Raw genomic sequence first — 26,313 nt, 5'->3', positions numbered from 1 at the left:
CCGCTGACGGGCGCTGGCCCTTTAAGAGCCGGAATTCGGCACGGTCCCTTTAAGGCGCGCGCGCCCCCTCGCGGCTGCCCCGCGCCCCGCGGCCGCCGCCCTCTTTACTGCGGCCGGAAGCGCGCGCGGGGCACTTCCGGCGCGGCCTCTGCCCGTGCCCAAGATGGCGGCGGCGCTCGGGTGCTGACGCCGCCGGGCACTTCCGGCCGGGGAACGGCCATGGGGCGGCGGGGCCGGGCCGGGCCGGGCCGGGCGTCCTCGGGGGTCCCTCCCGCCGGCGTCAGGTGAGGGGGTGGCGGGGCCGGGCCTGCGGCGGGACGGGGAGAGGCCTGGCCTGGGCCGGCAGCGGCGTGGCACGGCCTAACGGTGGTGACCCGGCCCGGCCCGGCCCGGCCCCGCCGGTGCGGGCGGCGGCGACTGAGCGGGGGCCTGGGCAGGTGTGGAGGCTGCGCGGCCGGACGGGAGGGCGGCGGGTGGGGGAGAGGGGGCGGCTGGCGAGGGGTGCCGGTAAGCCGGGATGGGGGCGAGGGTTGGTGCAGCCCCACTTGGCCTTGAAGGACCCCAGGAGGAGGGGCCGGAGGGTCCCGGGGCAGACGGGGAAGGGCCCGAAGCCCCCCCTCGGCGAGGCCGCCCGGGGCAGGCGGAGCGCGGCTTGAACGGCGGCGGGGAAGGGGGCTGGAGGTCCAGGGACCCTCCCCAGGACAGAGGCCGAAGTCCCCGCAGGGTGGGCGGGGAGGCGGCCGGAGCCCCCCGGGGCTGCAGGAGTAAAGCTGCCTCGGGAACGGTGGGGACACCCCGCGATACGGAGCCGCGTCTGGCCCGGCAGTGACCTTGAGCGGATCCCGGACCGAGCTCTGCCCCTGTTCGCGGCCTCAGAGCACGGCCGAGGTTTTGGGGACCAGGGATCAGAGTTGGTGGTTTCGCTCGGGAGGTAGGAGGGTGAGGGGCTCCTGCCCGCGGGGCTGGGGAGAGAAGTGCTGGCATCAGGGTGCCTGTGCCACATCGGTTCCAGAGCGACAGCTGCTCCTCGGAGCTGCGGGCTGTCAGCGGGGCTGGGGTTATAAGCCACGACTACCTCGCGGGTTTGTGTCCGCTCCCACCGTGGGCTGAATTTAAGGAGGGAGCAGTGGATTAGCTTAGCTCGGTGAGTTGGATATGGTGCTAATAACACCAAGGTCAAGGTTCGATCCCCGAATGGGCCATTCACTCCAGAGCTGGACTCGATGGCCCTTCTGGGTCCCGTCCAACTCTGACTATTCTGTGATCCTTTGCTGAAGGAGATGCCAGGCAGCCTCGGTGCTGGCTCCGGATGGTTCCCAGGCGGGTGCTGAGGCATTAGCATGCTGGGCAGGACACATCCCTGGCTGGGGGACACAAAGACCCTGTCTGTGTTTGCCAGAGAATCATCTTTAGCTCCAGCTGCAGCAAAGAGCGGGTTGGGGACCAGGCTGACAGGGTAGCATTAAAAAGACATAAATTGGGGGGGTTTCTACTAAGTTGAGTTCTGTGTATAGGACACTGAGGCTGTGCCCAGACGAGAGAGCAGGGGCAGGGGCAGCCTGCTTGGTGCCCCCTGCTTGGATTTCCAGGCAGAAGTTCAAGAAATGCTGCTTTGTGCATGGTGGGAAGGAACCACTGAGGGATGGTTTTGGCACGGAAGCTGCTCCAGAGTTTAAGGAAGCGTGAGCTGCAGGGAAATCTGGTGCACTTGTACCTTGTTTTGGAGGGCAGGTCAATTCTTAGGAGATGTAGCCATTACTTTTATATCAGCCTCTCTAAAATTGCTTGAAAGATCGTCAGAGAGTTGCTTAATGAGTGTGACGGGATCCCTGCCCTGAGCAAGACCTCGGTCTGAATTTCTGGAAGGGTAAATGCTGTGAGCAAAACTCTTTATGTTGGCAAAGTAAGAATTGTGGCCATGCTGGTCATCCTTCGAGCTGCCAGGATGCTTTCCTTCTTCCACACAGGAGGGACTTTGAGCGCCTCAGAGCCATGGGGTTAAAGTGACTTTGTCTAATTCGGATCCCAAATGAGAGGAGTTATTGCTAAGAGTCCAGAGAAAGTACAGCTGTTCACTCAAGAAGTTGTGGCTGAAATTCTAAACCCGAAGCACTAGAGCACATAAAAGTAAATAAAGATCAATGATACTTCATCGTTATTTTATTATTTTGTTTTCCATATTGCAGTAATGAGGATGTTTTTTGCAGGCAGCCCTTCCCTTTCCTTTGTGGGGAGCTGAATTCCGTCCCTGGGTGGCAGAGGAGTTTGGAGTATGGACCAGGCTTCACCAGGGAACCACATTGGCTAGACCCTAAAATATTAAGCTAGTGGGACTCCTAACAAGAGCCAAGTCATGTTTTCATAGGTGCTGTGTGCAGATCATTCCTGTGCAGGAAGCTTTGTGTGTCAAATCATGCCAGAATTAGCAAACCCAGTAAGGCTGTAATTGTAACTAAAGCAATCCAGGCTTTGTTTAGCCAGGCTGTGGTGTTTGTTGTGCCTCAACTGCCAAGGCAATTGCCTGGGAGGGGGAAGTGTAGCTCTCTTTGCAATGGTAAAAATGTTGGTGCCCTTGGGGGTTTTTAACTCCCCTGTCCATCTGCAGGAGCTGTGGTAGCCTGCAATGCTTTTGTTGGCCGACAGGCAATGAAATGGTCAGTTAATGGGACACCCACCCCTGATCTGCCATAATTTCATAATGCCAGAGGAGAACAATTTCCAGTTTTGTTATTCTGTTTCTAACAGAATGTCTCTGGCCTGTGTGAGCTCTTCATGAATTCTGACATGTGGAGACATTTCCCCAAGAATCACAGACTGGTTTGAGTTGGAAGGACCTAAAAGCCCATCCCATCCCACCCCCTGCCATGGGCAGGGACACCTTCCACTAGCCCAGGTTGCTCCAAGCCCCGTCCAACCTGGCCTTGGACACTGCCAGGGATCCAGGGACAGCCACAGCTTCCCTGGCCAGTCTGTGCCAGGGCCTGCCCACCCTGACAGGGAAGAATTCCCAATATCTCATCTAACCCTGCTCTTGGTCAGTGGGAAGCCATTCCCCCTGTCCTGTCACTCCAGGCCTTGTCTCACGTCCCTCTCCCTTGGAGCTGCTTTAGGCACTGATGTTGTGGCTTGGTAATGGAAAGTGCCCCCAAATCGGTGTGTGGTGGTGACTGCCCGTCCCTTTGAGTTCTCACTTGGTGAATCTGTTTTCAGATCTCAGGGTTTGGCCCCCCTGTTCCTGCTTCTTGCTCTAGCTCTGCTCTCCAGCAGTTCAGCTCGTGCCTGGGCACACGCTTCCAGTACCCATTTGCCAGCGCCTGGAATATGTTATGATCCAGCTGTAGTGAAGCCTTTCCCAAAAGTTTAGCCACCCAAACACCCCAGGGTTTTTTATTTTGATGTGGAAGGTAAGTCCTTACAGGCAGTGAAATGGTCAGTGTTGCTCTGGGTGATTCTCTGAGCTGCCCTTCTCTTGTTGCCTGGCCCTGTGTGTAGGTTCCCTTAGCCCAAGCTTGGTTAATCGTGCAGCAAGTTAATTTGCTAATTACAGTAGCTGGAGGTACCAGGAGCCTGGTTGTGGAGAAGCAGTTGGTGCCTGCTGAGACATGGTGATGAGCTGCAGCAGTTGGGGCTGGGGGAGGCTGAACCAGCACCTTCCTCCTCATCCCGCCCATTCCTGGTGCTCAGCACAGCCAGCAGTGGCAGGGGGGTTATCAGACCAGGAGCAGCAGTGGAGTGTTGGAAGGGAGGGTGAACTTTGCTCGATGTAGCTGACAAGCAGCTCAACAGAGAGATCCTGGGCTGTGGTTTAACCCTTTCTTTTCGGGGTCTTGGTCATCAATGTGGAGACTACATGACTGTTTTGCATGAGCCTTATTTTCCCATTGTTGTTCTTCTTTTCACCTTCTCATCACCCTCCAGCTTTAGGAAGATCAGAATGGAAATGCCCAAAGAAATGTGTCTAATTCATGCAGGGAATCTAAGAACACAAACAGAGACTTGTCACTTTCTTCTTTGTACAGATCCTGGAACTGAAAAGTGACGTCCTGACACCTGGGAGCATCACAGACCTGGAATGACCTGGGGAGAAGCTGCTTTGGTTGGCCATCCCTGATCTTGCGTGTCCATTAAAAGGTGTGTGTGCTGCTGGAGTGGTGCTCATCTGCTGGCTCTCAGCCTGCTTCCCAAAGCATGGGAGCTTTGCTTTTCCACAGAGCAGTCTGGGCTGTGGTGAGAGCTGCCACGTGTGCCAGCTGCTGCTGGAGCTCAGAAAACGGCCACGGTGACATCAGAAGGTGTCACCATCGGCCACATGGTAGGGCCTTGCCTCTGGAGGTTACAGTCCCTCTGCTGAGTTGGCACAATGCTGTGCAAGGGCTTGCTGTGTGCTCGAGGAGAGTCAGCAAAGTTTGAGGTGATGTGGGCGGCCGTAGCGAACGGGGGCTTTGTCCTCTACCCAAGAGGTCTCTCATTTCAGGTGCCAGCACTTGCAGTCTGGTTGGTCAAGGCTGGAAGGCTGGGCCTGGATCTGCTCTGTACCTTTGAGGGAGATCTGGACCTCTCCTGCCTGACCCCAAGGAGCCATGGAGGACAAACGCAACATCCCCATCATTGAGTGGGAGCACCTGGACAAAAGGAAATTCTATGTGCTTGGGATTTGCATGACTATGATGATCCGGGTGAGCGTTTACCCCTTCACGCTCATCCGGACGCGGTTGCAGGTTCAGAAGGGCAAGAGCCTTTACAACGGGACTTTTGATGCCTTTGTGAAAATCCTGCGGACAGAAGGGACGGCTGGGCTCTACCGTGGCTTTTTGGTCAACACCTTCACCCTGATCTCAGGACAGTGCTATGTGACAACATACGAGCTCACTCGGAAGTACGTGTCACGGTACAACAACAACAACGCTGTGAAGTCTCTGGTGGCCGGCGGCTCGGCCTCCCTGGTGGCCCAGAGCATCACGGTGCCCATTGATGTCATCTCCCAGCACCTCATGATGCAGAGGAAGGGGGAGAGCATGGGCAGGTTCAAGGTGCAGAACCAAGACGGCAAGCGGCTGCTGGTCTTTGGCCAAACCAAGGACATCATTGTACAGATTTTCAAGGCCGACGGTTTTAGAGGCTTCTACAGGGGCTATGTGGCCTCGCTGCTCACTTATATTCCCAACAGTGCGGTTTGGTGGCCCTTCTACCACTTCTATGCTGGTAAGTGAAAGGAGACTTGAAACGTATCTTATCCCAGGAGACCCAGAAGCCCCTCGGATCGACTCTTGACACTGTGGATTCAGCATGATTCGCTTTCTCTCTCGAGGTGGGAGCAGAACCTGTCCTGAGCTAAAGAGCTGTGTCTGGTTGTGTAGGAATTCTGCAGGTGTTGGGTGGAAGTTTAACAGAGCAGCAGTGTTTCAATGCAAATAATGACCAGGGGTCCAAGTGCTGGAGGATTTTAAACTGGATGGCTCTAGGCAAGTGGGGCTTTATGCATCTGTTTTAACTTTCTCTTCCACTGATCCCAAATAATGCCTTCTCCATGGTAGTGGGCAGGCTCTTGTGTTGGGCAGAGTTTAGGAGCCACCATGTAAGTATAGTTCATCTTTCAGTTCATGTGGACTCAGCAATCTCATATATGGCAAAAGGACTTCTAGAGCCACAAATCTCATGGCAAAACCAAACAACAGGCAGAGACAAAGGCCAAATCTTCCCTGGGTTTCTGTCAGGTGTTGCTTCGGTTTTGGCAGCTTTAAAATTGGCACCAAGTCTTGGGATGAAAAACTGCACTCAGCGGAATGTTCTTTCTCCCTAGCTCAGTTCTCATACTCCTTAAGGTGTTTCCAAAGGCTAAAGGTATTGGCCAGCTAAGGTTTATTTCCACCTCTGGTGATCCTTTAGGTTTCTGCCGTACAGCATTGCACATGGTTTTTCTGCGTCTGCTTACCTAATTTCTGCCAAAAGGTGGTGGGAATGAGCAGTTTGGGTTTTTGCTGTACTGGGCCTAAAATATATCTTGGAGGTCACCTGTTCTTCAAAATCCAGATGTCTCAAAGGTCCTGTTTGCTTTCCAGAGTTCTGGTAGCTACAGGGAATGTTGGTTCTGCATTCAGGCTGCATTTAAATGGCAGTGGCAGCTTGGCATGTTGGTCCAGTGTGTACTTTGTGGGAGTGCTCCCATCAGTCTCCATGTCAACTAAGACCAAAACCCACTGTATTAACTGTAAGATTTTCACGCCAAAAGGGCTCAAAGGAGGGCATGTAAGAACAAGGCAGTTGATATGGAGAGACCAGAGCTCTCCACTTCCAGGTGTTTGCTCTTTCCCTGTCTTCTCAGTGGAAATCTAGATTATGGGAAACATAAGCCCCAGCTGTCAGTGAATCTCTGCTTTGGCTGCATTTCCCAGTCCTCTGTCCCTGGAGCAGCAGCGGGGGTCACTGAACCCTCCTCGGGTTCAAAGGACACTGCTGGCCCTGATTCCAATCAATGGACAGAGCTGCTTCCTTCCCTCCTGCCAGGCAGGCTTCCTCATCATCTGAAAAAAATGGGGCTTTTGAACAGTCTTCTGTCCAACTTTAACCATCAGAAGTGTGGGAGATTCAAATCCAATTGGCCGAGCAGCAGGAGCAGAGTGAGGAAATCTGGGATGAGCACTACATGGTGCTTTTCTCCTTAGGGATCCAGAGTGGGATACCAGGGTACCTCCTGGACAGTGTGCCCAGTAGTGACAGCTTCCTGTGCAAATCTCTGCAGACACCTTCCAATAGGGCCTTGTCTTAAGGCTTCCCCCACCTTCCAAAGAGGGTGGGTGTTTTTATACCCTATTTTGGAGACATAGAAGCTCATTCTGTCCAGTTTGCCCCACAGGTGTGGCAGCTGATGGGAGGCTGTGGAAGGAAGCATGGGGAGTGTCCTGAAGCCACTGGTGTGATGAGTCCTGCTCCCTGTGCTGTGCCAGCTTTCTGGTTGGTGTAGGAAGCACCGCCTCGAGATTCTGTGGGAGGAGGTGGCAGGCAGAATCAGGGATTCTGCCCACTGCAAATCGGTTGGAATTAGGGGGTGGAGTTAAGGAAATGGTAAGCGGCCACTGAAAGTCTGAAACTTTCCTCTCTCTCCTGTTCCCAGAACAGCTTTCGAGTTTGACTCCTAAAGACTGTCCCCATCTCCTTCTGCAAGCGATATCGGGGCCGCTTGCGGCTGCAACAGCTTCCACACTCACCAACCCCATGGATGTGGTGAGGGCTCGGGTCCAGGTAAGAGCTCAGCCTGCTTGGCACAGTCCGGGGTGGGGTTCAGCCTCAGCTCCCTGATCTCGGTGGTTTCAGGTGAGCTGCTTCTCTGCTCTCCCTGGCCCTTTCATCCTGGCTATTAGCCGCTTAATTAACCCTCAGCATTAACAAGAGCAGCCCAGGGAGCAAGGCTGGCAGTGCTGGCCTGGCCTGCTCAGACAGGCTTTCTCTTCAGAAAGGGAGAGGTGCTTCCTGCTGCCTCCTTAGGACTCTGTGCTTTTTTTGCTGCCCTCCTCAGGGAATTCTGGAGACCAGATCAAGGCTGTTGGACAGGCTGATCTGTCATCTCCAGAGTCTTCAGTTGCAGCAGAGCCTCAGAGCAGCTCAGTATGGAGTCTGGCAGCTCTGTCAATGTTTGTTCTGGCATTGCAGGTGGAAGGCAAGAGCTCCATCATTCTCACCTTCAAACAGCTCATTGCAGAGGAAGGTCCCTGGGGGCTGACTAAAGGCCTCTCTGCCCGCATCATTTCGGCCACTCCTTCCACCATCGTCATCGTGGTGGGGTATGAAACGCTGAAGAAGCTGAGCCTGCGCCCAGAGCTGGTGGACTCAAGGCACTGGTAGAGGCAGCTGGTGGAGGAGAACCTTCCTGTGAACCGTCTTGAGTTTGGACTGTCACAGGGGAGAGCCTGGGAGGCGGCGCAGCTGCTGTGCCTTTGTCTCTGGCTGGTTTCACAGCACAAGGCAGATGCAAAAGCAACTGCGCTTCACCTCTTTTGATTTGAGCGTCATGCAATGCTCTGCTGCTGGTTTTGCTTAAACCGTGACCTTTGGCAGTGCCGTTTGCCTGGGACAGTCCATTCCAGGTGTGTGAATGCATCCTGGCAAGTTATTAATTCCTTTTATTTTTAATTAAAGACTTACTGGCTTAAGCAAAAAGCCAGTTTATTCTCTTTAAATTATTTTCATCTTTGCCAAACTTCCAAGGAGAGGAGTCTCACAGCCTGCAGCAGGACCCTCTGGTGGGATGTCTCTAAGTGGCAGTTGTGCTGTGGGAAGCTGGAAGCAGAAAATAGACAAGTGAATTTCTCCAATTACCTGCATTTATTTCTAGAAGATGTGAGATGAGAGTAACCTGGAACCACTTCAGACCTGATTTCCTGCGTTTTGAATAGATCTACATACTTGTTTTGTATATTCTTGGAGAACGTGCCCTGTCTCTCATCCTCCAAACAGCAAGCTGGCTGATAGCGAGTCAGGGGCTGAGCTGGCTGTTTGGAATTAGCTGATGGCGGTTTTGACACCTAACCTGTGTTTTTAATCTGTTGTAATTTAATTATTTTAGGGAAGCTTATTCTGATTTCTGGGGAACTGAATGGTTGTCCTGTGGCCTTGTTCAGTGTGTCAATCCTGCATGTTCAGAGTGGCTGCGGCCACTTCCCACCTTAGTTAGTTTAAGCCCAGAAATGCAGTTTGGAAGTGTCCTATTGTGGTGCTGCCGGCAGCTGCATGAGAACTGAATGGGGTTTGAGCTACAATTAGATGCGAGGTGGGGAAGGAAAAACCTTGTGCTGGCTTTTGATCTGGTTCAAACCTGACTGGCATGTTCATATTGAATAAGAAGTGATGGTTCACTAATACTTAATGAGTTTAAATTCTGCTCATCCTGTTTGGGAAGGGCAAGGATAATGTTTTGCACAATTGCTGGATCAGAATCCTGAGCTATGGTCTGTGTATTTTACCAGGTGAAAACTTCAGGAGGATGAAACCAGAGGCTGCTTTTTGGGGAGGGGGAGGGAAGGGATTGTTTGACTGTACTCTGCTGCTCTTGGTGGTTGAGATTTCCCTTTCATACTGCCAGCCCACATGTGGTGCTCAGCCCAGTTAGCCATGTCCAGGGGGGTTTGGGATGCACCTCCAAACAACAGAGTGCACCACCTCCATTCCCCTGCTGCCATAACCAGGAATTTTGGTCGAGGTGTTGATCCTGCCGACCTGTGGCTGTTACTGGCTTCCACTTGGCTGTCTCCTCCTGTGGGGACTCACCATGTGTGGCTCTGCCCTTCATCCCAGTGTTGGCCCTGTCCAGCAGGGACTGGACATGCCACCATATCTGCTGGAGATGGAGAGTGCTGAAGCTGCTGCTGAGGTGGGTTCTCTGCTAAGCGCAGAGCGTGATTCTAAGGTGTGGTGCTGTGATGGGCTGCGGGTGACCCATCAAAGCTCTCTTCATCCCATTCTTGTTTCCTGCAGTGCTCAGAAAGGCACTGGGTGCTGGAGCCACTGGTGGAGCTGTTGGAGCAGCACCTTCTGCACCTGCTCTGGTCACCTGTTTGTGGTTTATAAGTTGACACCAGTCGGCTCTTGCTCTAATAACAGATTCTGCTCTGAAAGGCAGAACAACAGCACCCCAAATCGCAGGGCAGCAGTAACGCTAATATTAACAGGAACAGTAACGATCGACCTCTGCCGAGTGCAGCAGGGCCAATCCCAGTGTGTGGCGTGGAGGGGCGGCAGCACTGGTGTGGGGAGACACTGTCAAACTTAATGGTAACCAGCAACGTTCTTGACAACTAATAAACTTCGGAGACCTTCGGCTTGGTGCCTGCGTTTAAAAGCACATGACTCTCCATGCCAGGGGAGGCGGCTGCTTTGTGTCGTGTCACAGAAAAGTTTCAGCCTTTGCCTTTGGACTAGGGAGTAGGAGAGGGACGTGGCCTGCCTGAGAGCGCAGGGACAGGCGGCTGCTCGGTGGCTGAACGAGCCGGGGAGAACGGGCTGGAGCACGTGGAGCGCCTGCAGTCAGCTGTGACCCAGCCCCGCCCCGAGGTCCTGGTTGGCTGTTACATGGGAAATGTCGCTTTTTTTCTCCTCTATTCGAGCTGAACTTTGCTGCTGCTTTCCTCGTTGAATTCTTCAGGCTTGATCGTTTCACTAAACGGTCGAGAGCCTCAGTCGCTGGGGGGCAGGGCGGGCATTTCCACGGGGACAGGGGAGGGAAGGACGGTTTCTCACGCTGCTCCGCTTCAGGGCCGGCAGCTTCTTGGGGCGGTGGGGTTTGTGGCGGTTTTGTTGCGGTTTTGTCGCGGTTTGGGGGCGGCCCCGGGGGCGGCCCCGCGCTCTCCGCGCTGCGCTCTCTTCCCGCGCTTGCGGCCGGCGGGGGCGGGGCCTGGCGCCCCGGCCAATGGGCAGCGGCGGCCGCCGTGGCGGCAGCCAATGGGCAGCGGCGGCCGCCGTGGAGGCAGCCAATGGGCAGCGGCGGCCGCGCGCGGGCCGGGCCATGGCGGCGGCGGGCGGCGATGGCGGCGCGGCGGTGGCGGGGGACAGCGGTGCCGATGGCGGTGGAGGCCCGGCCCTGTCGGCGGCTCCGGGTCGCGCCCAGGTGTTCACCACCGTGGTGGACACCTTCCTGGAGAAGCTGGTGGCCGCCGGGAGGTGAGGCGGCAGCGGGGTCGGGCGGGGCGGAGCGGGGAGGGATCCCTGATCCCGGTCCCAGCCCTGCCGTGACCATGGGCCCGCCCGGCTCTGAGCCTGGCCCTGACCCCGGGCCCATCTCTAACCCTGCCTCCGACTCCACCGTGACCCCAGTCCTGATCCTGCCCCCCTCGGTCTTGCAGCTACCAGAGGTTTGTCAACTGCTACCGCTGCTTCTACAAGCTGCAGCCCCAGCTGACCCGGAGCATTTACGATCAGTTCATCTCCCAGCTACAGGCGTCCATAAAGGTGAACAGGGGAGCCACCCGGGTGCCTGGGGGGCTGCTTAGAGAGGCTAAAGGAGATACAAAACCCTGTGAAAAAGTGCTGAACAGGTTGATTTTAAGGGCAGCAAATACATTTCCTAAATGGCAAAAGCAGAAAGCTGCGGCTGCTCTCCAGAGCGCTCTGTCTTCCCCAGAAAGAGCTGTAGAATCATTCAGGTTCGAAAACACTGCTAGGACTGTCGAGTCCAGGCATTTCCCCCGCACTGCCAAGGCCACTACTAAACCATGTCCCTAAGTGCCACGTGCACGCATCTGTTAAATGCCCTCAGGGATGGTGATTCTCAGGGCGTAGGCCCTTCATCCAGGACAAAGCTGGAAGGACTTTGGACAAGGACCTGGAGTGACAGGGCAAGGGGGAATGGCTTCCCACTGCCAGAGGGCAGGGATAGGTGGGATATTGGGAAGAAATTCTTCCCTGTCAGGGTGGTGAGGCCCTGGCACAGGGTGCCCAGAGAAGCTGTGGCTGTCCCATCCCTGGAAGTGTTTAAGGCCAGGTTGGACGGGGCTTGGAGCAACCTGGGTTAGTGGAAGGTGGAAAGAGATGGGTTTTAAGGTCTCTTCCAACCCAAACAATTCCCTGATTTCATGACCAGCGGGGGCTCACAAGCAGAGTGGTGCCTGTGTTTGTTCACTTCGGGTCTTGCTGAATCCCTGTCGTGTCCTTCCTTTGCAGGAGGAGATCCAGGAAGTGAAAAATGAAGGGAATCTAGAGGGACTCTTTAGTTCATTGGATAAGGTTGTGGAGGAGGCAAAGGACCGGGAAGAGCCAGCATGGTATGGATGGCCAGGGGCAGGGCTCATGTTCCTGCAAGGGCAACATCCTGGGTGATGTTTGGGTGTCCTCTTGGCCTCATGCTGCAAGGGAGGGTCTGAAAGCTGCTGTATCTTTACAGCAATGTCACTGGGTGTCACTGGGCCTGAAACACACAAAAATCAGTTTAATCTGTGCATCTCTGGGTCCGGGATCCATTTCCATTTGCTTCCTTAGTGCAAGGAAGTCAGTGCCACTGAGACGGGGGGACAAGCCAATTCTGACCAATCTGTTGGGCAGAGCTTCTGTCCAACAGCAGAGCCCCCCTGGGTGCTCTTTGTGTTCCTGGCTCAGGGCCTCAGCAGATGCTGCAGGTGCTGTTTGGCCACCTGGGAGACAGACTGGGGACTGTAGCCAGAAACACCAAGATTTTGTGTTTCTGTGCTGAGGGGGCGAATGACATCCTGCCTGCTCCAGGCTTCCACTTATGGCCGGGTTTGAGGAAGGGCTTCCTGTTCCCTCCAGTGGGGCTCCTGCTCTGGCTGTCCTCAGTTCCCTGTGCCAGAGGAAACTGGGGGAGCCGCAGAGCCGATCCCACCTGGCAGCAGTTTGGCACCCGATGGGGCTGTGTGGGACAGTGAGGGGCTGTGGGGGCCTGTGTGGGGCTGTGTGGGGCTGTGTGGGACAGTGTGGGGCTGTGTGGGACAGTGTGGGGCTGTGTGGGGCTATGGGGGCCTGTGTGGGGCTGTGTGGGACAGTGTGGGGCTGTGTGGGACAGTGTGGGGCTGTGTGGGGGACTGAGGGGGGCTGTGTGGGGCTGTGGGGGGCTCTGTGGGGCAGTGTGGGACAGTGTGGGGCTGTGTGGGGCTGTGGGGGCTGTCTGGGGCAGTGTGGGGCTCTGTGGGACAGTGTGGGGCTCTGTGGGGCTGTGGGGGACTGGGTGCGGCTATGTGGGACAGTGTGGGGCTGGGTGGGACAGTGTGGGGCTGTGTGGGGGCTCTGTGGGGCTCTGTGGGGCAGTGTGGGGCTGTGTGGGGGCTCTGTGGGGCTCTGTGGGGCTGTGTGGGACTGAGGGGGGCTCTGTGGGGCTGTGTGGGACAGTGTGGGGCAGTGTGGGGCTCTGTGGGGCAGTGTGGGGCTGTGGGGGCAGTGTGGGGCTGGGTGGGACTGGGTGTGGCTGTGTGGGGCTGTGTGGGGCAGTGTGGGGCTCTGTGGGACAGTGTGGGGCTGTGTGGGGGCTCTGTGGGGCTGTGGGGGCTGTGTGGGGGCTCTGTGGGGCTGTGGGGGCTCTGTGGGGCTCTGTGGGGCTGTGGGGGCTGTGTGGGGGCTCTGTGGGACAGTGTGGGGCTGGGTGGGACTGGTGCCGGCCGGGATCCCGGCCCTCCGGCTGCTCCAGGTCGTGCTGTGTGCGCAGGCGGCCCAGCGGGATCCCCGAGGACGACGTCCGCAGCGCCATGGTGCCGTACTTCCTGAAGCACCGCTCCTACCTGCGCAGAGTCCTCAGGGAGAAGGAGGAAGAGAACAGGAAGGTGGCTGAGTCTGTGCTGATGGGGAGGGACAGGATTGCGGAGTTGCAGCAGCTGATCCAGGCTCGCCAACAGGCCTGGCAGGTAAAAACAGATCCAACCAAACCAAACCAAACCAACCTCCTCCTTGTAGCACCCGCTGGAGGGGGCTCAGTGGGGCCTGGAATGACATTCAAACCCTCCACTTCTCCAAGACCTCCCCAGCAGCCAAGTCCTGCTGAAACTTTAGGCCTGGGCATTTTCTCTGGAGGTCTCAGGTGCTTTTCCCTGTGGAGTGGGTGGGCTGTGGCATGTTCCTGAGGGAGATGAGGGGGTTATGTTCTGTGCATGCAGGGGACAGCAGTGTGTGACACACTCAGCCCACTTTCCTCCCTGAGTGTGGCAGGGTGGGAGAAGCATCATGTTGAGGTCTGTGGGTTGTGTTCCTTCCAGGCAATCAGTAAGGAGCAACGAGAACTCGTCATGACATTCCAGGAGCCCCAGTGAGGCCTCAGAATGTCCCACGGGCTCTGCTGAGACAGTTAATTGTCCCAAAGCACCGATGGGACAGGGTGTGCGCAGAACCCAAACTGAGAATCACCCCATCAGGCCACTGGAGACTGCAGAGGAACCGGAACAGCTGCTGGACTGGCACCATTTGATCAGATTTGGCGAAGAAACAAAAAAACCCATTGGGATCTTTGGAAATGGATGGCAGTTCCCTATTTCCTACTCAGCTAGACAGAGACAAGTGGCACAAAGTGTGTCTGTGCTCTCATCTGCTCCCCTGAGTGCTGTGACAGGCCTGACTCCAGTTTCCAAAGCCACATTTGGGGTTTTGTAGCTATATTAGCTGTGCATTAGACAGAATTCAGTGCCATAAGCCCCAAGCCACACCGTGCCCAGACCTGAGAAGCCCACGAGCAGGAGCACACATGTTCCTGCCTGTGCTTGCAGGTTCATTCAGTCTCCATGTGCTCAAACCCGTTGCAGATGTGGCAGCAGCTGCTGCACCAGGTTCCTCATTACCATCCGTTCTGTTTTCCACGTTATTTCCAGCCCTGGTCCCCTCCCAGCAGCCTGAGGTATCTGGGGGTCTGTGCAGAGGTTGGAATGGCCCTGCCTCCACTTTGTGGGCTTGTGGCACAGGGGTTTAATGTTCTGTTCTGGAACCAGACTGGTTTTCCCCACCCAGAGTCATCTGTTAAGGGCCTCATCGAAAGTTTGCAGGCTGGGGAAGCGAAGGCTCCCGGGATCTCGCTGCCAGAGCCCCACGAGTGACGTGTGCCTCCAGAGTGAACAGGTTGTTCCTGGGGCTGGCAGGGAATGAGGAGAGTCCCCTCGCACCTGAGGGAGACTGAGAGGTTCTGAGTCCAGCAGCCACTGAGGGCAGCAGGTTCCATGGTCTCCACCCCAAGGAGAGGCCGTGCCCTGTGGCAAACTGGGGAGCAGCAGTGGCCGCTTGCACCACACCCCAACCTCTGTTTGCAATTAGAGCCCGCGACAGAGCGGCTGCAACCATTTCCCCTGTGCCTGCCCTTGTTGTGCTGGAATCTCAATAAATTGGGGCTGTTGTTCCCAGCTTGGCTCCTGCCACGTCCTTGGCCCATGTACTCTATACTTTACGGGTTTGTCTGACAAAGGCTCTGGTTCAGCAGTTCTATCCTCCCTCTGCCCCAAAGCCTCCAAGTTCCGCTTTTCAGGACAGGGCTGGGATTTACAGGATCAAAAAGTGGTCAGGATCCCAAAGAGGAATGTTATTCAGGGGCTCTGACTGCCCTGGCCACGCAGCATCTGCCATGGCATGTGGCAGGGAGGAGCTGTGCGGAGACCAAGGGCATGGGCACCTGCTCACCCTCCTCCAGGGGCCCGGCATGACAATGCCACAAAGGAAGCCTGTGCTGGTCCCTCAAAAGTGGGTCAACAAGTCCCGACCACTGGCCCTGCATATGGACGAAAATCCCAGTTTTTGGCAGGAAAGTCTCCCCGTGTCACAGAAGACAATGCTGGGATCCAGCAGTGGGAACTGGGGCAGGGCAGTGGGTGACTGGGGAGTGCATCAAGGAGCCCCCAGTGCCCCCTCACCCATTCCAGTGGGGACTGGATGCTGCCATGCCAGCAGGGCTGGGCCCACCAATAAATCCCCCGCTGGCCCAGGGCCACATTTCCCTCCCTTTGTGGGCTCTGGCTGGGCATAGGGGGACCAAGTTCATCCCAAACCACAATTGCCACCTCTGCCGGCAGCTCCAGCCATGGCGGATGTGCTGGAAATAACCCTGGTGGGGCCATGCACCCCCCTTGCCAAGGCCACAGCACCCTATAAAGACACCCAGGGAGCTGGGGCTGTGCTCAGCCCAGCACAGGAAGGCACCATGAAGTCCCTCGTCCTGCTGACCCTCTTGGCCCTGCTCACCCTTGGCCTCTGCCGCAGAGGTACGGGGGTGTCTGGGGCTGATGGGGACAGTGGGGGTGGTTCTGTGCCCTGGGAAGGGCTCAGGAGGGAGCAGAAGGACTGGGAGAAATTTGCTGAGCCTTGGGGTGGGGGGGCATGGGGCTGCAACAGGGAGATAGGGAGCAGGACATCCTTCAGCAGTTTGGGGGAACTCAGTGAGGGATCTGAGCCCCAAAAGGAGTGTGGTGAGAGGAGAGCCCACATGGGGCTTTCCTGAGCCCACCCACCCCTCCGTGTCACTCGCAGCTGCCGATGGCTCCACCAGCACCAAGGACTCGCCCAGCTCTGAAGGTGAGTGACCGCAGCTGCTGGGCCCCGCTGCCCTGGGGAGAGGGGGCCATGACCCCCCTGACCCACCACCCTGTCCCTGCAGCCTTCGTCTCCAGACGCGCCAGCGCCGAGGTGGTGCAGAGACAGAAGCGAAATTATGGCTATGACAGGTAGTGCTTGGTCCTGCTGGCCGAGGGATCACGGCCCCCAGATGAGGGGAGGCCTGCTGGCTCAGCCCCTCCCCAGGAGCCCCCAGCTCCCATGGGACCTCCCAACACCCCCTGAGTCCCCCATTTGTCCCCAGCAGCACCTATGGAGCCCCGCCTGACCCACTGGAGGCCAAGCGTGAGGTGTGCGAGCTCAACCCCGACTGTGACGAGCTGGCCGACCAGATCGGATTTCAGGAGGCCTATCGGCGCTACTACGGCCTCGTGTAGCCCCAGCCACGCCCTGCTGTGCTGTGGGGCAGGGGCTGAGCTCCCAGAAACCTCCGTCAGCTCCCCCTTTACACCTTCACCCTCTCACCCTTTCTGTTAGCCCTGGAAAGGAATAAATGCAAATGGTGGAGCCAATTCCTTCCCAAGCTTGGGGCGTGGGTGGGTGGGAGGCTGCAGTGGATGTGCCCCATGTCACCCCACCCCACACAGCTGAGGACTCCTGATTTCCTCCCTGTCCCCCCCCAGGCTCCAAGGAGAAGCAGTGCTACCACCCCCAGATCCTGCTCCCAGCAGTGACGAGCCCAGAGCTGCACCATCATTATTCCAGTTTAATTTAAAGCTGCTTCTCCCAAGCATGGGGTTATTGGGGAACAGCAGAGCTGCTCCGTGCACCCTGAGGCCCTGGGGCCTGACCAGGGATTTCATCACAAACCACCTTAATTACTCATTAACCTTGACACACACATGCACGCATGCACTGCTGGGTCCCCACATCGGATGACATATTGTCCCTGCCCCAAATTCATGGAATCATTACTGGTTTGCATTGGGAGAACTAAGGCACAGTCGGGGTGCAGAGGGATGAGGTGGGGGAGAGGGACATTGCAAGACACCCGACAGCGGGGTCCACCACAAAGAAGCTGCCAGGATGCTGCGTCCTCCCAGGCTCCGCAGCCCAGCCCCTCACACGGTGTCCCGGGTCCCTCCAGTGCCCAGCCCCAGTGGGGACGCCTGGGGGGCGGCCAGGGCCACCAGGGGTCTTGGGCAAGGCCACAGTCAAGGCGCTGATGATGGCGGTGTTGCCCACAAGGGCCAGCCCAGCAGTGCTGGAGGTGTTTGGGATCCCAGTGGGGCTCAGGTGGCCCCACAGCCAGGCCTGGTGCATGCACACATCACAGAGGATGGCCTCCAGCTGCAAGGGGGGGCCCAGCACAGAACAGATGTGGAACAGCTGGTGGCTGTGTCCTGCCAGGCTGAGAGGCCAGCACCCATGGATGCTGGGGATCCTTGTGCAGCTCCTGCTGCAAGGGGCTGCTTTGGGGGCAGGGGACAGGAGCCATGGCAGTGGGGGGCACGGGGGGTTGCTGCTCACTGGTGCAGTCAGAGCAGCCGGGCACAAGGCACTTGGGCAGGTGAGATGTGAAGAGGATGCTGGTGAGCAGCACGAAGAGCAGGCGGTGGCAGTACCTGACCACGGCTTCACTCCAGGCACAGTCACACCAGCAGCAGCAGAGGAGCTGTGGGGAGGAGGGTGAGAACCACCCTCTGGAAGCACCCTGGCCACCCCTGTAGTGGGGGCACCCTACTCTTGCCCTGGGCCACCCAACCCACCCGGTAGAAGAGCAGGAGGCTGTCGTAGAGGAAGGGGCACATGAAAGCCGCCTGCAGCACTTTGCTCAGCTGAGGACGCTCCAGCTCAGGGAATTTGTGAAGGGGGCACGGGTGGAGGGGCACAGATCCCTGTCAGCTCCCACAGCGAGGACCCTGCAAAAACCTTGGCTTTGGGCCTCAACAGGGGGAATCACCAAGACAACCAAAAATCTGAGAAGGAGGAAACCTCCAGCACCAGTTTCCTCATCCCAAATGTGCTGGGAATAGCAAGAGAGGCCAGTGCAGATGAAGGAGCTCAAAACAGCCACAGGGACAAAGCAACAGTGCCAAACATCGCTGAGCCAGGAGTCTGGCATTGTGTAGGCACCCACAGGCAGACGTGCAGCCTCTGACAGACACACGCTTCCATGTCATGGGGCCTGCAGCTCCCTGTCCCTGCCCCAGCGCCATCCCTGTGCCAGCCCGAGATCACTGAGCCTCCCCCAGGCTGTAGAAGCTGAGAGCTCCACAGTCACAGATGCAGCAGATGTGGTGGGCAGGTACCAGGAGCTGAAGAGGTGGGCACAGCTGGGGGCAAAGGGATAGGGGCAGACAAGCAGCAGGCAGATAAGCAGTGGCCAGTGCTGAGGCTCCCAGCAGATCTCCAGGGAGGACAAAAGCACCAGGCAGTGCCGCATGAAACAGCTGCTGGCACAGCATGTTTTGTGATGAGCTGTGTCCCTGTCCCTACCCCCATCCTTGTCCCCATCCTCATCTCCATCCCCTCCTTATCCCTATCCCTGTCCCTGTCTGTGTCCCTACCCCCATCCCTGTCCCCAGCCCTCTCCCTAACCCCATCCCTGTCCCCATCGCCAGCCTTTCTTTGTTCCCATTTCCATCCTCTTCTCATCCCCAACCCTGTCCCCATCTCCACAACCTCCACAACTGTCCCTGTCCCCATTTCCAACCCATCATTTCATCGCCCCCATTCTTGTCCCTGCTCCCATCCCATCTCCATCCCCATGCCCATCACCATTCCTATTCCCATTCTCATCTCCATCCCTGTCCCCATCCCCACCAGGTCAGGAAGTGTGTCCAGATGTTGCCTATCTCATTCATCCTCTGAAAGGAGCTGAGGACACAGTCAATGGCCTAGCTCTAGGGGTGCCAGTACCCCAACATGATCCCATCCTCCCAGAAGATCTGTGGGGACAGCGGGGCTGGTCAGGGGACACCCCAGGGGAAGTGGGGCAGCCCAAGAGCTGCTTTGGAATCGTGGTGGGCGGGGAACTGAGACAGAGTGGTCTGGGAGTTATCTCCCAGCTAGAACAAGGTTTCATGGGGAGTCCAGGGGATTTCCCACCTTGGATGAGGGAACCGGGGGAAGAAACCTGGGGACAGAGCCTCCCCTTCCCCCAGCCACACATACCCAAGGCACCTGGTGGACCCTGGAGACCTGCTCCAGCTTTACCTGCAGCATGGTGGGGCCACAGCACTCAGGGTGAGAGAGAGGTTGGGTCTTCAGGACCAAGCCCACCGGGGGATGGGGATTGTGGCTGCAGGAGCCAGGACAGACACACCCAGGAAGGCTCCTGGCTTTTTCCAAGGTTGTAAGCGGCAAAGCCTGCTTTCTGTTTGACTCTCACAGAGAGCTACTGACTGGACAGGATCAGGACCTCAGGCCCAGAATGGGGGAGCAGATCAGGGTCAGGGGTGGGGGCTGGTCAGGGGTCCAGGGTGCTGCAGGAAAGAAGGAGATCCTGCTTCATCCCCCACGCCACTGTACACCCTCCCCCCAGAGAGGCTCCTAGGGATGTCCCCGGCAGATGAAGGCTTAGGACCATCACGACAGGAGCAAGCCCCCAGAGACACCCTGCAGCCCCCCATTCCCCAGCCCAGCAAAGTTGTTATGCAAGGCCTGATGAAGGACACTGAACTGGGCAGCTGGGGAAATTGGGGCAACAGGGAGAGCAGCTCAGCAGCACGAGGGGTGCCATAAGCATCCCACTCACCCCTCAGCCCAAAACTCACACAGTAGTTTAGAGGGAGGAAAACCCAAAATGAACCAAAAGTATCTGGAGAAACTTCCTGCTGCTCTGCCCCCAGCAGAAGCCAGAGCAGTGCTGGCGAGAAGCACCAGTGGTACGGTGGCTGCTGCCGTGTGGGCATCCCCTCCTGCAGCTGCCCTGCAGAGCCCCCTCCTCACCACTGCCATGGGCCAGAGGTCTCAGTCCTGCCACTGCTGCTGGCTGCCCTTCTCCTGGCTCCATCCCGGTCCCTCCCCGGCAGCTCCCACTCACTGCAAAAGGGGCAGACGGGGCCCCTGCCGGGCTCAAAGGCAGCTTTGTGCTGGACAGATCGCCTACCCTGCCACAGCCTTGCCTTGGCTGAGATCCCCTCAAATTCCTGCTGAAGACACGACCCCTTACCGTGCACGGGGGGCACACGGGAGCCTCCAGCGCTGGAGGGGCCACTGGAAGGCGGTTCTGGGCACTGGACCTTAAATGCCACCAAGTTTGGGAGAGCCAGGGCAGGTGACAAAGCCAAGTGCAGGTCCATGCAGGGGGCCTCAAAAACACCCACCGGGGCACAGTGCAGGGTCCCACCAGGGTCCTCCCATCTGGGAGGGAAGAGGTGGAGAAAGCAAGTTTGGGGAAACAAAACTGACCTGGCAGCAGGAGGGCGGGCAGCAGCTCCGGCTTAGCCCATGGGGGCAAATGCCAGCAGAAGGTTCCTGCTGCAGCTGCATGGAGCTCAGGAAAGAGAGGAGCGAGGAGCTGCAGCAGGATGGATGCTTTCCAAAGCCCCTATCTTTGGGGATTTATTGATCCCCAGAGGACTTGTGTTGAGTGCTGGGCACCGCATGAGAAGCTCAAAAACACCCTATGGCTGTCCCGAAGAGCCCGAGGTGCAGGCTGGTCCACACCAGGGCTCTGCTGTTCTGGTGGCCCCAGCCAAGAGGAAGTCACTTGAACCCAGGGTTGTTGGCAGGAGGCCAAAGGGAGGGCCTAAGATGCAGACCCTGGTGCTGAGCAGTCCCTCCAAAATAACCAACATGAGACACAGCAAACCCAGGCAGGGGAGTGACACGTCTGTAGCAGAAGTGGGAAGCAGAGGCACAGAAGAGGGGAACAGGCAGTGAGTGGGGTTGGAGAGACAGCGGCTCCTGGGGGTCCTTGAGGATTCAGTTCCCCAACAAGCAGGACCAGGAGCCCCAACTCCTGACCAGGGTTGTGGCCTTTTTCTGCTTCAATTTCACCTCAGTCCGTTCCCACGTAAGGGCTGTGGGACAAACCCCCACCCACGGACCCTCCCACAGCAACACCATCCTGCACGGACTGATGATGGAGGCTCAGGGTTTGTTATGGGGCCGGCAGCCTCTTGGCACGGCCCTCCCAAGCTGGAAGAGGCGTTCCCAGCCCTGTTGAAGGGGATGGAGCCAGCAGTGACAGTCCCTTTCTGCCTGCTTGGCATTGGGACTGGGCAGGTCTTGCCCACAGCCCATTTCCCCGCTGGGGACTGAAGCTGGATTTGCCCTTTCACAACCCCCCTCTCTGACCTTCCTGCTGGTAGCAGCCTCCAAAGAATCCGAGAGGGAGAGAGAATTATGACAGGAGAAGCAAATCAGGGAGCTTTGACGGCAATGAATTCAGGGCAGGAATACTGATTTATTTCCTTTCCCTACAGAACACCCCTCAGCTGCCCTTGGCACCAGGCCATGGTGGGACCCTTGCAGAGCCTGATCTCCAGCCTGCAGCCCCCAGCCCACCCTCTCCCAGCGCCTCAACTGGACACTGAAAAGTTACACATTTAGAAAATTTACACTTTCCCTGTCACCTGCTTCTCCACCCCCTTTCCCCTGTTAAGTGAGGGGCCCCAATGAGCCACGGCAGGTCCTTGTGCAGGGTCAGGGGTGCTCCTGTGGCAGCAGCATGCGGAGTCCTAGCAAGAGGATGAAGTCATCCCAAATCACAGAGGTGGCAAGGGAAATGCTACTCCCATCACAGGGATAAGGAAGGACGCACCTGCACTTCTTTACTGGGAAGTTCAGTCAGCAAAGCATATGCTTAAGAGTGGATTTACAGCTGGAAAATGCACTCAGCTCCAGGGCTGCACAGGAAAGGTGGGATGGGCTGGGAACGACCACAGGACACGAAGTACAAACACCTGGTATTTTATTAAGCCAGTCACCGTGTTCAGACCATGGTCAGACACATGCCAGGAGCCCCAGCCCCTCCTCGCCCAGCTGGGCCCCACATCCCCTCGCCCCTCACTGAGAGCGATCCTCCCTGGCTCTGCAAGCCCGTGTGCCACATGAGGGCTGAGGAGAGGTGATTGTCCCTCGCCTCAAACCCAGTCCCCTCACTGCAGGCGGCAAGGCCAGCGACACAGCCCCTGTGCCAGCCCGTCCTGTCCCCACGCTGGCCGGCCTGGCCACTGCTGCTGCACACCAAGAAGGAAAAGAGCCCTAAATTGAAGATGCGAGACAAAACCCGAGGCATTGTGGGTGGCCTCAAGCCAAGCAAGGATGGGAGCAGAGAAGCTGCTTGGAACAGCCCATGAAACCATGGAGCAGAAGCCCAACAAGCACCAGCGACTGTGTCCACCATGCTGTGGGGACAGCCCAGCCAGCCTCAGCCACCACAGACCTGTGTCCTCCCAGTGTGGGGTCACCCCAAAAACCCCCAACAGCTCAACAGGGTGGTAATGAAGAGAAAAACCAAATCCAAGAAACACACCAAAACACATGAAAACCCTTGTTTTCAGCCCACAAGATGGTTTTTCTGTTTGCTCTCCTTCCCAGAACAGCGGGCACTACCGGACTGACTTACAGCTGCTCCAGGGCAAGCCTGGAGTTGGTGCAGAAGCAGCACTGCAGGGAAGAGCCATGGCCAGAGCCTGCACAGTCTCCATATTGCCTGATGCTCTCTTGATGAGGCAGCTCACAGTTCTGGCTTGGACCAGGTGCACAGGGTGGGGGGCTCTTGGGGAGCCCCCGCTGCAGCACCACAGCAGCCACAGGCTGCACAGAGCCTCCCACAGACCATCCTGTTTGCTTCCACCCCAAGAGCCACGTCGTATCAGCAACCACCATGGCAGGGGAGAAACGCAGTGGCCCTTGGAGAGAGCAGATCTGTTCAATTTATCCCCAGGGAGAAAACTCCAGCTCATCCTGAGTGCTGGGATGGGGGGCTGAGAAGCGCCTTCCTTTACCCCAAGCCTGGGGATGACACGTTTGAGTCCCCTCAGAAGGCCACGCTTGCTGGAGGACACTCCATGCCATCTCCCCAAGGCTGCTCTGCTACCACACTGTGGAGCCTCCCAGTTTTTCAGCTCCAGGTATCTCTTGACTGGGGATGCAAATCCAGTAACTATTCACCAGGTCCTCAAGCACGACTGTGTGCTCTGGAGAGGAGGAGGGTGGCATAGGGACCATTCTGGTGCCCCTTTTAAAGGTCACAATCCCTCCCCATCCAGCCCAGAGTGAAAGGGGCCATGGGGGCAGTCAGGATTCCCCATTGCATGGTGAGGGCATCTTCCTACCCTCCAGGTATGCAAAACCTGGGAATATTAAACCAGCCCCTCAGGGGACTAGAGCAGTGACTAAGGGATAGTTGTGAGCAGCCCCTGCTGTTGCCATGCAGTCCCACATGGGCTCCAAAGCTCTGGTTACAGAAACTGAATCTATTTACTTTTGTTCTTAAACTGCATCCTGTGCCCACACAAGGCCTCAGTGGCTCAGAACACAGATCCTCCTCAGCCTGCCCAACCGCCCAGCACTGGGCTCCCAGCTGCCACCCTGCACAGCTGCGGGAGCTGCAAGAACCGAAACACTTGCCAACAACTGAAACACTTGCCATCAGTGAGACAGGAATTCCCTCTGGGCTGCTGCTTTACCTGTACTGCTCTCCTCTCCCCTCAAGATCCAGCCAGGACCTAAGGAATGCTCGACCCGGAGTGAAGCTGAGGACTGCCCCAGCTCCTCACTGCTTTGACCATGGCCCAGCAATGCTTCTCTTCACCAACCCCAAGCACGGCCCCAAGGGGGGCACTGAGGCTCTCAGGATGCACACACCGGGCTCAGCCCCAGTGACCCCCAGACTCCTCTGCTGTGCTCAGCAGCCAGGATCGGGGTGGGGTTTCTTCAGTAGCAGGAAAAAGCAGAGCACACCAACTCTCCATGCCCCCTGCCAGACAAGGAGGGTTTCACCTCAAGAGCAGTCCCACAAGGCGATTCCCTTCTCTTTTTCCACCCCATCAAACAGAAATAATGAGCTACACAAACAAATGGCTTCAAATAAAACCACTGGAGGAAAGAGTGACTGGGAGCTTCACAACCCATCTCAGATCTCCAAGAATCCCCAAGGTGTGCCGGAGTCTCTGACCTGCTGTCCTGCATATGACCTTTTCTTGGCTTAGCCAAGCAAAGTATTGTGAGTTTCAGGAGAAGCTGTAAAAGGGAAAATCCTGCAGGGAAACCCCTGTCCCTCACAACCAGCCTGCCAGCCTCCAGGGATGAACTAGCTGTACCATGGAGATTGGCATTTCCCTCTGCTGTGCTGCAAAAGAGCTGGAACTGGAATCGAAATGAATCCTCTGGTACTTGTGCTGGTATTTTTAGTTTTTACCTGAAAACAAGGAACATCCCGCCCCTGCAGTACAACACACCATGCTCGGAGCCTGGACAGGGTGGAGTATGTGACTCAGCTTCTCATGTTACACCCTGGCTGTAGCAGCTTCTGGCTGGCCCATGTGAGAACACAGAAGACTCCAGTGGTTTGTACTTGCATAGCTGCTGCTGGTTCATGTGGATGAAGACATCTGTTCCGTGGGCACAGAGAGGCAAGAGGGAGCATGAAGAGACTGCCCAGCCCCTCTCCTGCTGCCCTGCAAGCAACCTGCAGCTTCATATCCGAGCACCGGCCAAGTGACAGCGTGTCAGACACAGGTTGCGTGAGATGCTGTCAGGATGGAGGTCTGTGGGATCCCTCACAGGTCACCTGGGGAACCAGCTCTTCCAGCATCCATCCAGGTAGCATCAGCCCTCCTGTCTGGGATGCAAAAAGCACGGAACAGTCCGTGAGCTCAGTGCTCCCGGGCAGCAGTGGTCACGGCACCGCCTCTGCCAGCCCAGAAGGACGCGAGAAAGGGGGACACAAACACTCCAGCTCTGTCACCATCTCTAGCACGGCATTGCAGCAGTGGTGCATCGAACAACCAGCAGAAAATAATGGCTTTGAGATTCTCCTTCCTCCTCCACATCCTATTGAAAGATTTAGGGGGGAAAAAAAGGGAAAAAAAAGAAAAGATGAAAAAGAGGCTTTGGGTCCTTTGGAGACATTTGCTCCATCCCAGGGTTGCAGTGCTCAGGCCAAGCATTTGAGCATTAATGGTTTAAATCCCTCCCAGCTTGTCTCTCTCTTCCAGCTCTTATATTGGATTCCTCCTTTTCTCCAAGGTCTAATGCTGGAAGCAAAGTGGGAGAAACTGCGGATGGAGGCACAGAGTCCTGTGGCCTCCCTGGAGCAGCGTGGTCGAGTTCGTGTCGCTCGTGAAGCGTGCAGCTCCCAGGGAGAGTGGAGTGCACAATGTGGGGCTGCTCCCTCCTCACAGACCAACATCCCTTTGCATGGAGCCCACTCCATGGGGGCCTGGGAAAGGAAATAAATATGCTTGTTCTAAGACAAAAAAAATTATATTAAGAGCTTTCCCCCCCTTTTAAATAGCATAAGTGTTTCCTTTTCTTTCTGACATTGGAAGAGTATCCAGAACCTGAAGGGAACTCCTTTTTTTTTTTTTTAATATTATTCATATGTATAAAAACTAAAAATTAAAAGGAAAAAACCCTTGAAAAATAATTAATTCAAAAGGGGCGAGGGAAAAATACTATCCGCTTTCCTGTCCCCAGATTGCCGAACAAGAGCAAAACACTCTTTGGATCTTCTTTCCCAAGCCGGAGGGTTCTCTTTCTGCCGCACTGGTTTGGTTTTGCTGAAGTTAAGTCCATGCTTTGAACCACCAGCCTGTTTCTGCTGGCCAAGCAAGCTTTGGGAGGAAGGAGGGGAATGAAGGACTGCCCGTCTCTCGCCCATCTCTGCCGACTGGGAGAAGGGCAGAGCTCTGCCCCGGCCACACCACAGGGCGTCTCTCAGAGCAGTTGGCGCCATCAGAGCTGTACAGCCGTCTGGTCAGGATGCAGGTGGAGGGTGTCGGTGTGCGTGCCCACATTGGATTATTTTTTTTTAATTCGTTTGGGTAGGTATTTTTGTTGCTGTTGCTGCTGCTGCTTCTTCGTGTCTTAAGTGTCGCCCAGATTGTTGTTTCCTTCGTTCAGACGCTGCACGTTCCGAGAGGGGGAGAGAAAGGTTCACCAGCCCGATGCCTTTCTGACCATCAGCCCATCTCTTTCCACTGCTTGTAGAACTCCAGAACATTTTTTATCTCTATGCTGGCATTGGCGGCTGCCTGGATGGCAGACTGCAAGCAAACACAGACAAAACAGGTGGTTAATTTTTAACCTGCCTCGACAAGACAGCTGCCATTCCCAACCCAGGGATTCTCCAGCAGCCTGGCACAGCTGGAAGGCCAAATCCTCCCAATTCTCGTTGCT

General features: G+C 56.6%; 4 protein-coding genes across 6 annotated transcripts in view; 3 read left to right on the top strand and 1 right to left on the bottom strand.

Annotated features, from left to right (window-relative positions):
* The first annotated feature begins 177 nt into the window (after positions 1–177).
* Positions 178–9,812, top strand: SLC25A44 (solute carrier family 25 member 44). Of its 2 annotated transcripts, XM_032093618.1 has the most exons (6): positions 193–284; positions 3,211–3,404; positions 4,020–4,131; positions 4,475–5,202; positions 7,112–7,239; positions 7,648–9,812. In XM_032093618.1, exons 4-6 carry the CDS (start codon positions 4,581–4,583, stop codon positions 7,837–7,839), a joined length of 942 nt encoding a protein of 313 aa, XP_031949509.1. In that variant the 5' UTR covers positions 193–284; positions 3,211–3,404; positions 4,020–4,131; positions 4,475–4,580; the 3' UTR covers positions 7,840–9,812. The 2 variants fall into 2 exon arrangements, with proteins under 2 accessions (XP_031949508.1, XP_031949509.1); XM_032093617.1 differs by lacking the exon at positions 3,211–3,404 and having other exon boundaries at positions 178–284.
* Positions 9,813–10,495: 683 nt separating this feature from the next.
* PMF1 (polyamine modulated factor 1) lies at positions 10,496–14,825 on the top strand. Its single transcript, XM_032093378.1, has 5 exons — positions 10,496–10,650; positions 10,833–10,938; positions 11,650–11,750; positions 13,142–13,337; positions 13,686–14,825. Exons 1-5 carry the CDS (start codon positions 10,496–10,498, stop codon positions 13,737–13,739), a joined length of 612 nt encoding a protein of 203 aa, XP_031949269.1. The 3' UTR covers positions 13,740–14,825.
* Positions 14,826–15,058: 233 nt separating this feature from the next.
* On the top strand, positions 15,059–16,508 carry BGLAP (bone gamma-carboxyglutamate protein). Of its 2 annotated transcripts, none has more exons than XM_032093682.1 (4): positions 15,059–15,665; positions 15,931–15,975; positions 16,058–16,124; positions 16,262–16,508. In XM_032093682.1, the coding sequence occupies exons 1-4, from the start codon at positions 15,485–15,487 to the stop codon at positions 16,389–16,391; spliced, it is 423 nt and encodes a 140-aa protein (XP_031949573.1). In that variant the 5' UTR covers positions 15,059–15,484; the 3' UTR covers positions 16,392–16,508. The 2 variants fall into 2 exon arrangements, with proteins under 2 accessions (XP_031949573.1, XP_031949572.1); XM_032093681.1 differs by having other exon boundaries at positions 16,259–16,508.
* A 5,352-nt stretch (positions 16,509–21,860) lies between these two features.
* The window catches only part of SMG5 (SMG5 nonsense mediated mRNA decay factor), a 30,978-nt gene continuing 26,525 nt past the window's right edge, over positions 21,861–26,313 (bottom strand). The window contains exon 22 of the mRNA XM_032093562.1: positions 21,861–26,180. Within this exon, the coding sequence (XP_031949453.1) occupies positions 26,097–26,180 (84 nt within the window). The 3' untranslated portion in view covers positions 21,861–26,096. The remainder of the gene's footprint in view (positions 26,181–26,313) is intronic.

This window comes from Corvus moneduloides, chromosome 29 (genome assembly GCF_009650955.1).
Source record: "Corvus moneduloides isolate bCorMon1 chromosome 29, bCorMon1.pri, whole genome shotgun sequence".
Lineage (NCBI taxonomy): Eukaryota > Metazoa > Chordata > Aves > Passeriformes > Corvidae > Corvus > Corvus moneduloides.
Note: the sequence above shows the minus strand (reverse complement) of the source record. Positions and strands in the feature narration are given on the sequence as shown.

What these genes read in the sequence shown, in the direction of transcription:
- SLC25A44 (XM_032093617.1), top strand. Translation starts at nt 4,581, where the DNA reads ATGGAGGACAAACGCAACATCCCCATCATTGAGTGGGAGCACCTGGAC. An exon ending in CTTCTACCACTTCTATGCTG is followed by an intron (nt 5,203 to 7,111) that starts GTAAGTGAAAGG and finishes TCCTGTTCCCAG; the next exon opens with AACAGCTTTCGAGTTTGACT. An exon ending in TGGTGAGGGCTCGGGTCCAG is followed by an intron (nt 7,240 to 7,647) that starts GTAAGAGCTCAG and finishes CTGGCATTGCAG; the next exon opens with GTGGAAGGCAAGAGCTCCAT.
- PMF1 (XM_032093378.1), top strand. Translation starts at nt 10,496, where the DNA reads ATGGCGGCGGCGGGCGGCGATGGCGGCGCGGCGGTGGCGGGGGACAGC. An exon ending in AGCTACAGGCGTCCATAAAG is followed by an intron (nt 10,939 to 11,649) that starts GTGAACAGGGGA and finishes CTTCCTTTGCAG; the next exon opens with GAGGAGATCCAGGAAGTGAA. An exon ending in GACCGGGAAGAGCCAGCATG is followed by an intron (nt 11,751 to 13,141) that starts GTATGGATGGCC and finishes CTGTGTGCGCAG; the next exon opens with GCGGCCCAGCGGGATCCCCG.
- BGLAP (XM_032093681.1), top strand. Translation starts at nt 15,485, where the DNA reads ATGGCGGATGTGCTGGAAATAACCCTGGTGGGGCCATGCACCCCCCTT. An exon ending in CCTTGGCCTCTGCCGCAGAG is followed by an intron (nt 15,666 to 15,930) that starts GTACGGGGGTGT and finishes TGTCACTCGCAG; the next exon opens with CTGCCGATGGCTCCACCAGC. An exon ending in GGACTCGCCCAGCTCTGAAG is followed by an intron (nt 15,976 to 16,057) that starts GTGAGTGACCGC and finishes CTGTCCCTGCAG; the next exon opens with CCTTCGTCTCCAGACGCGCC.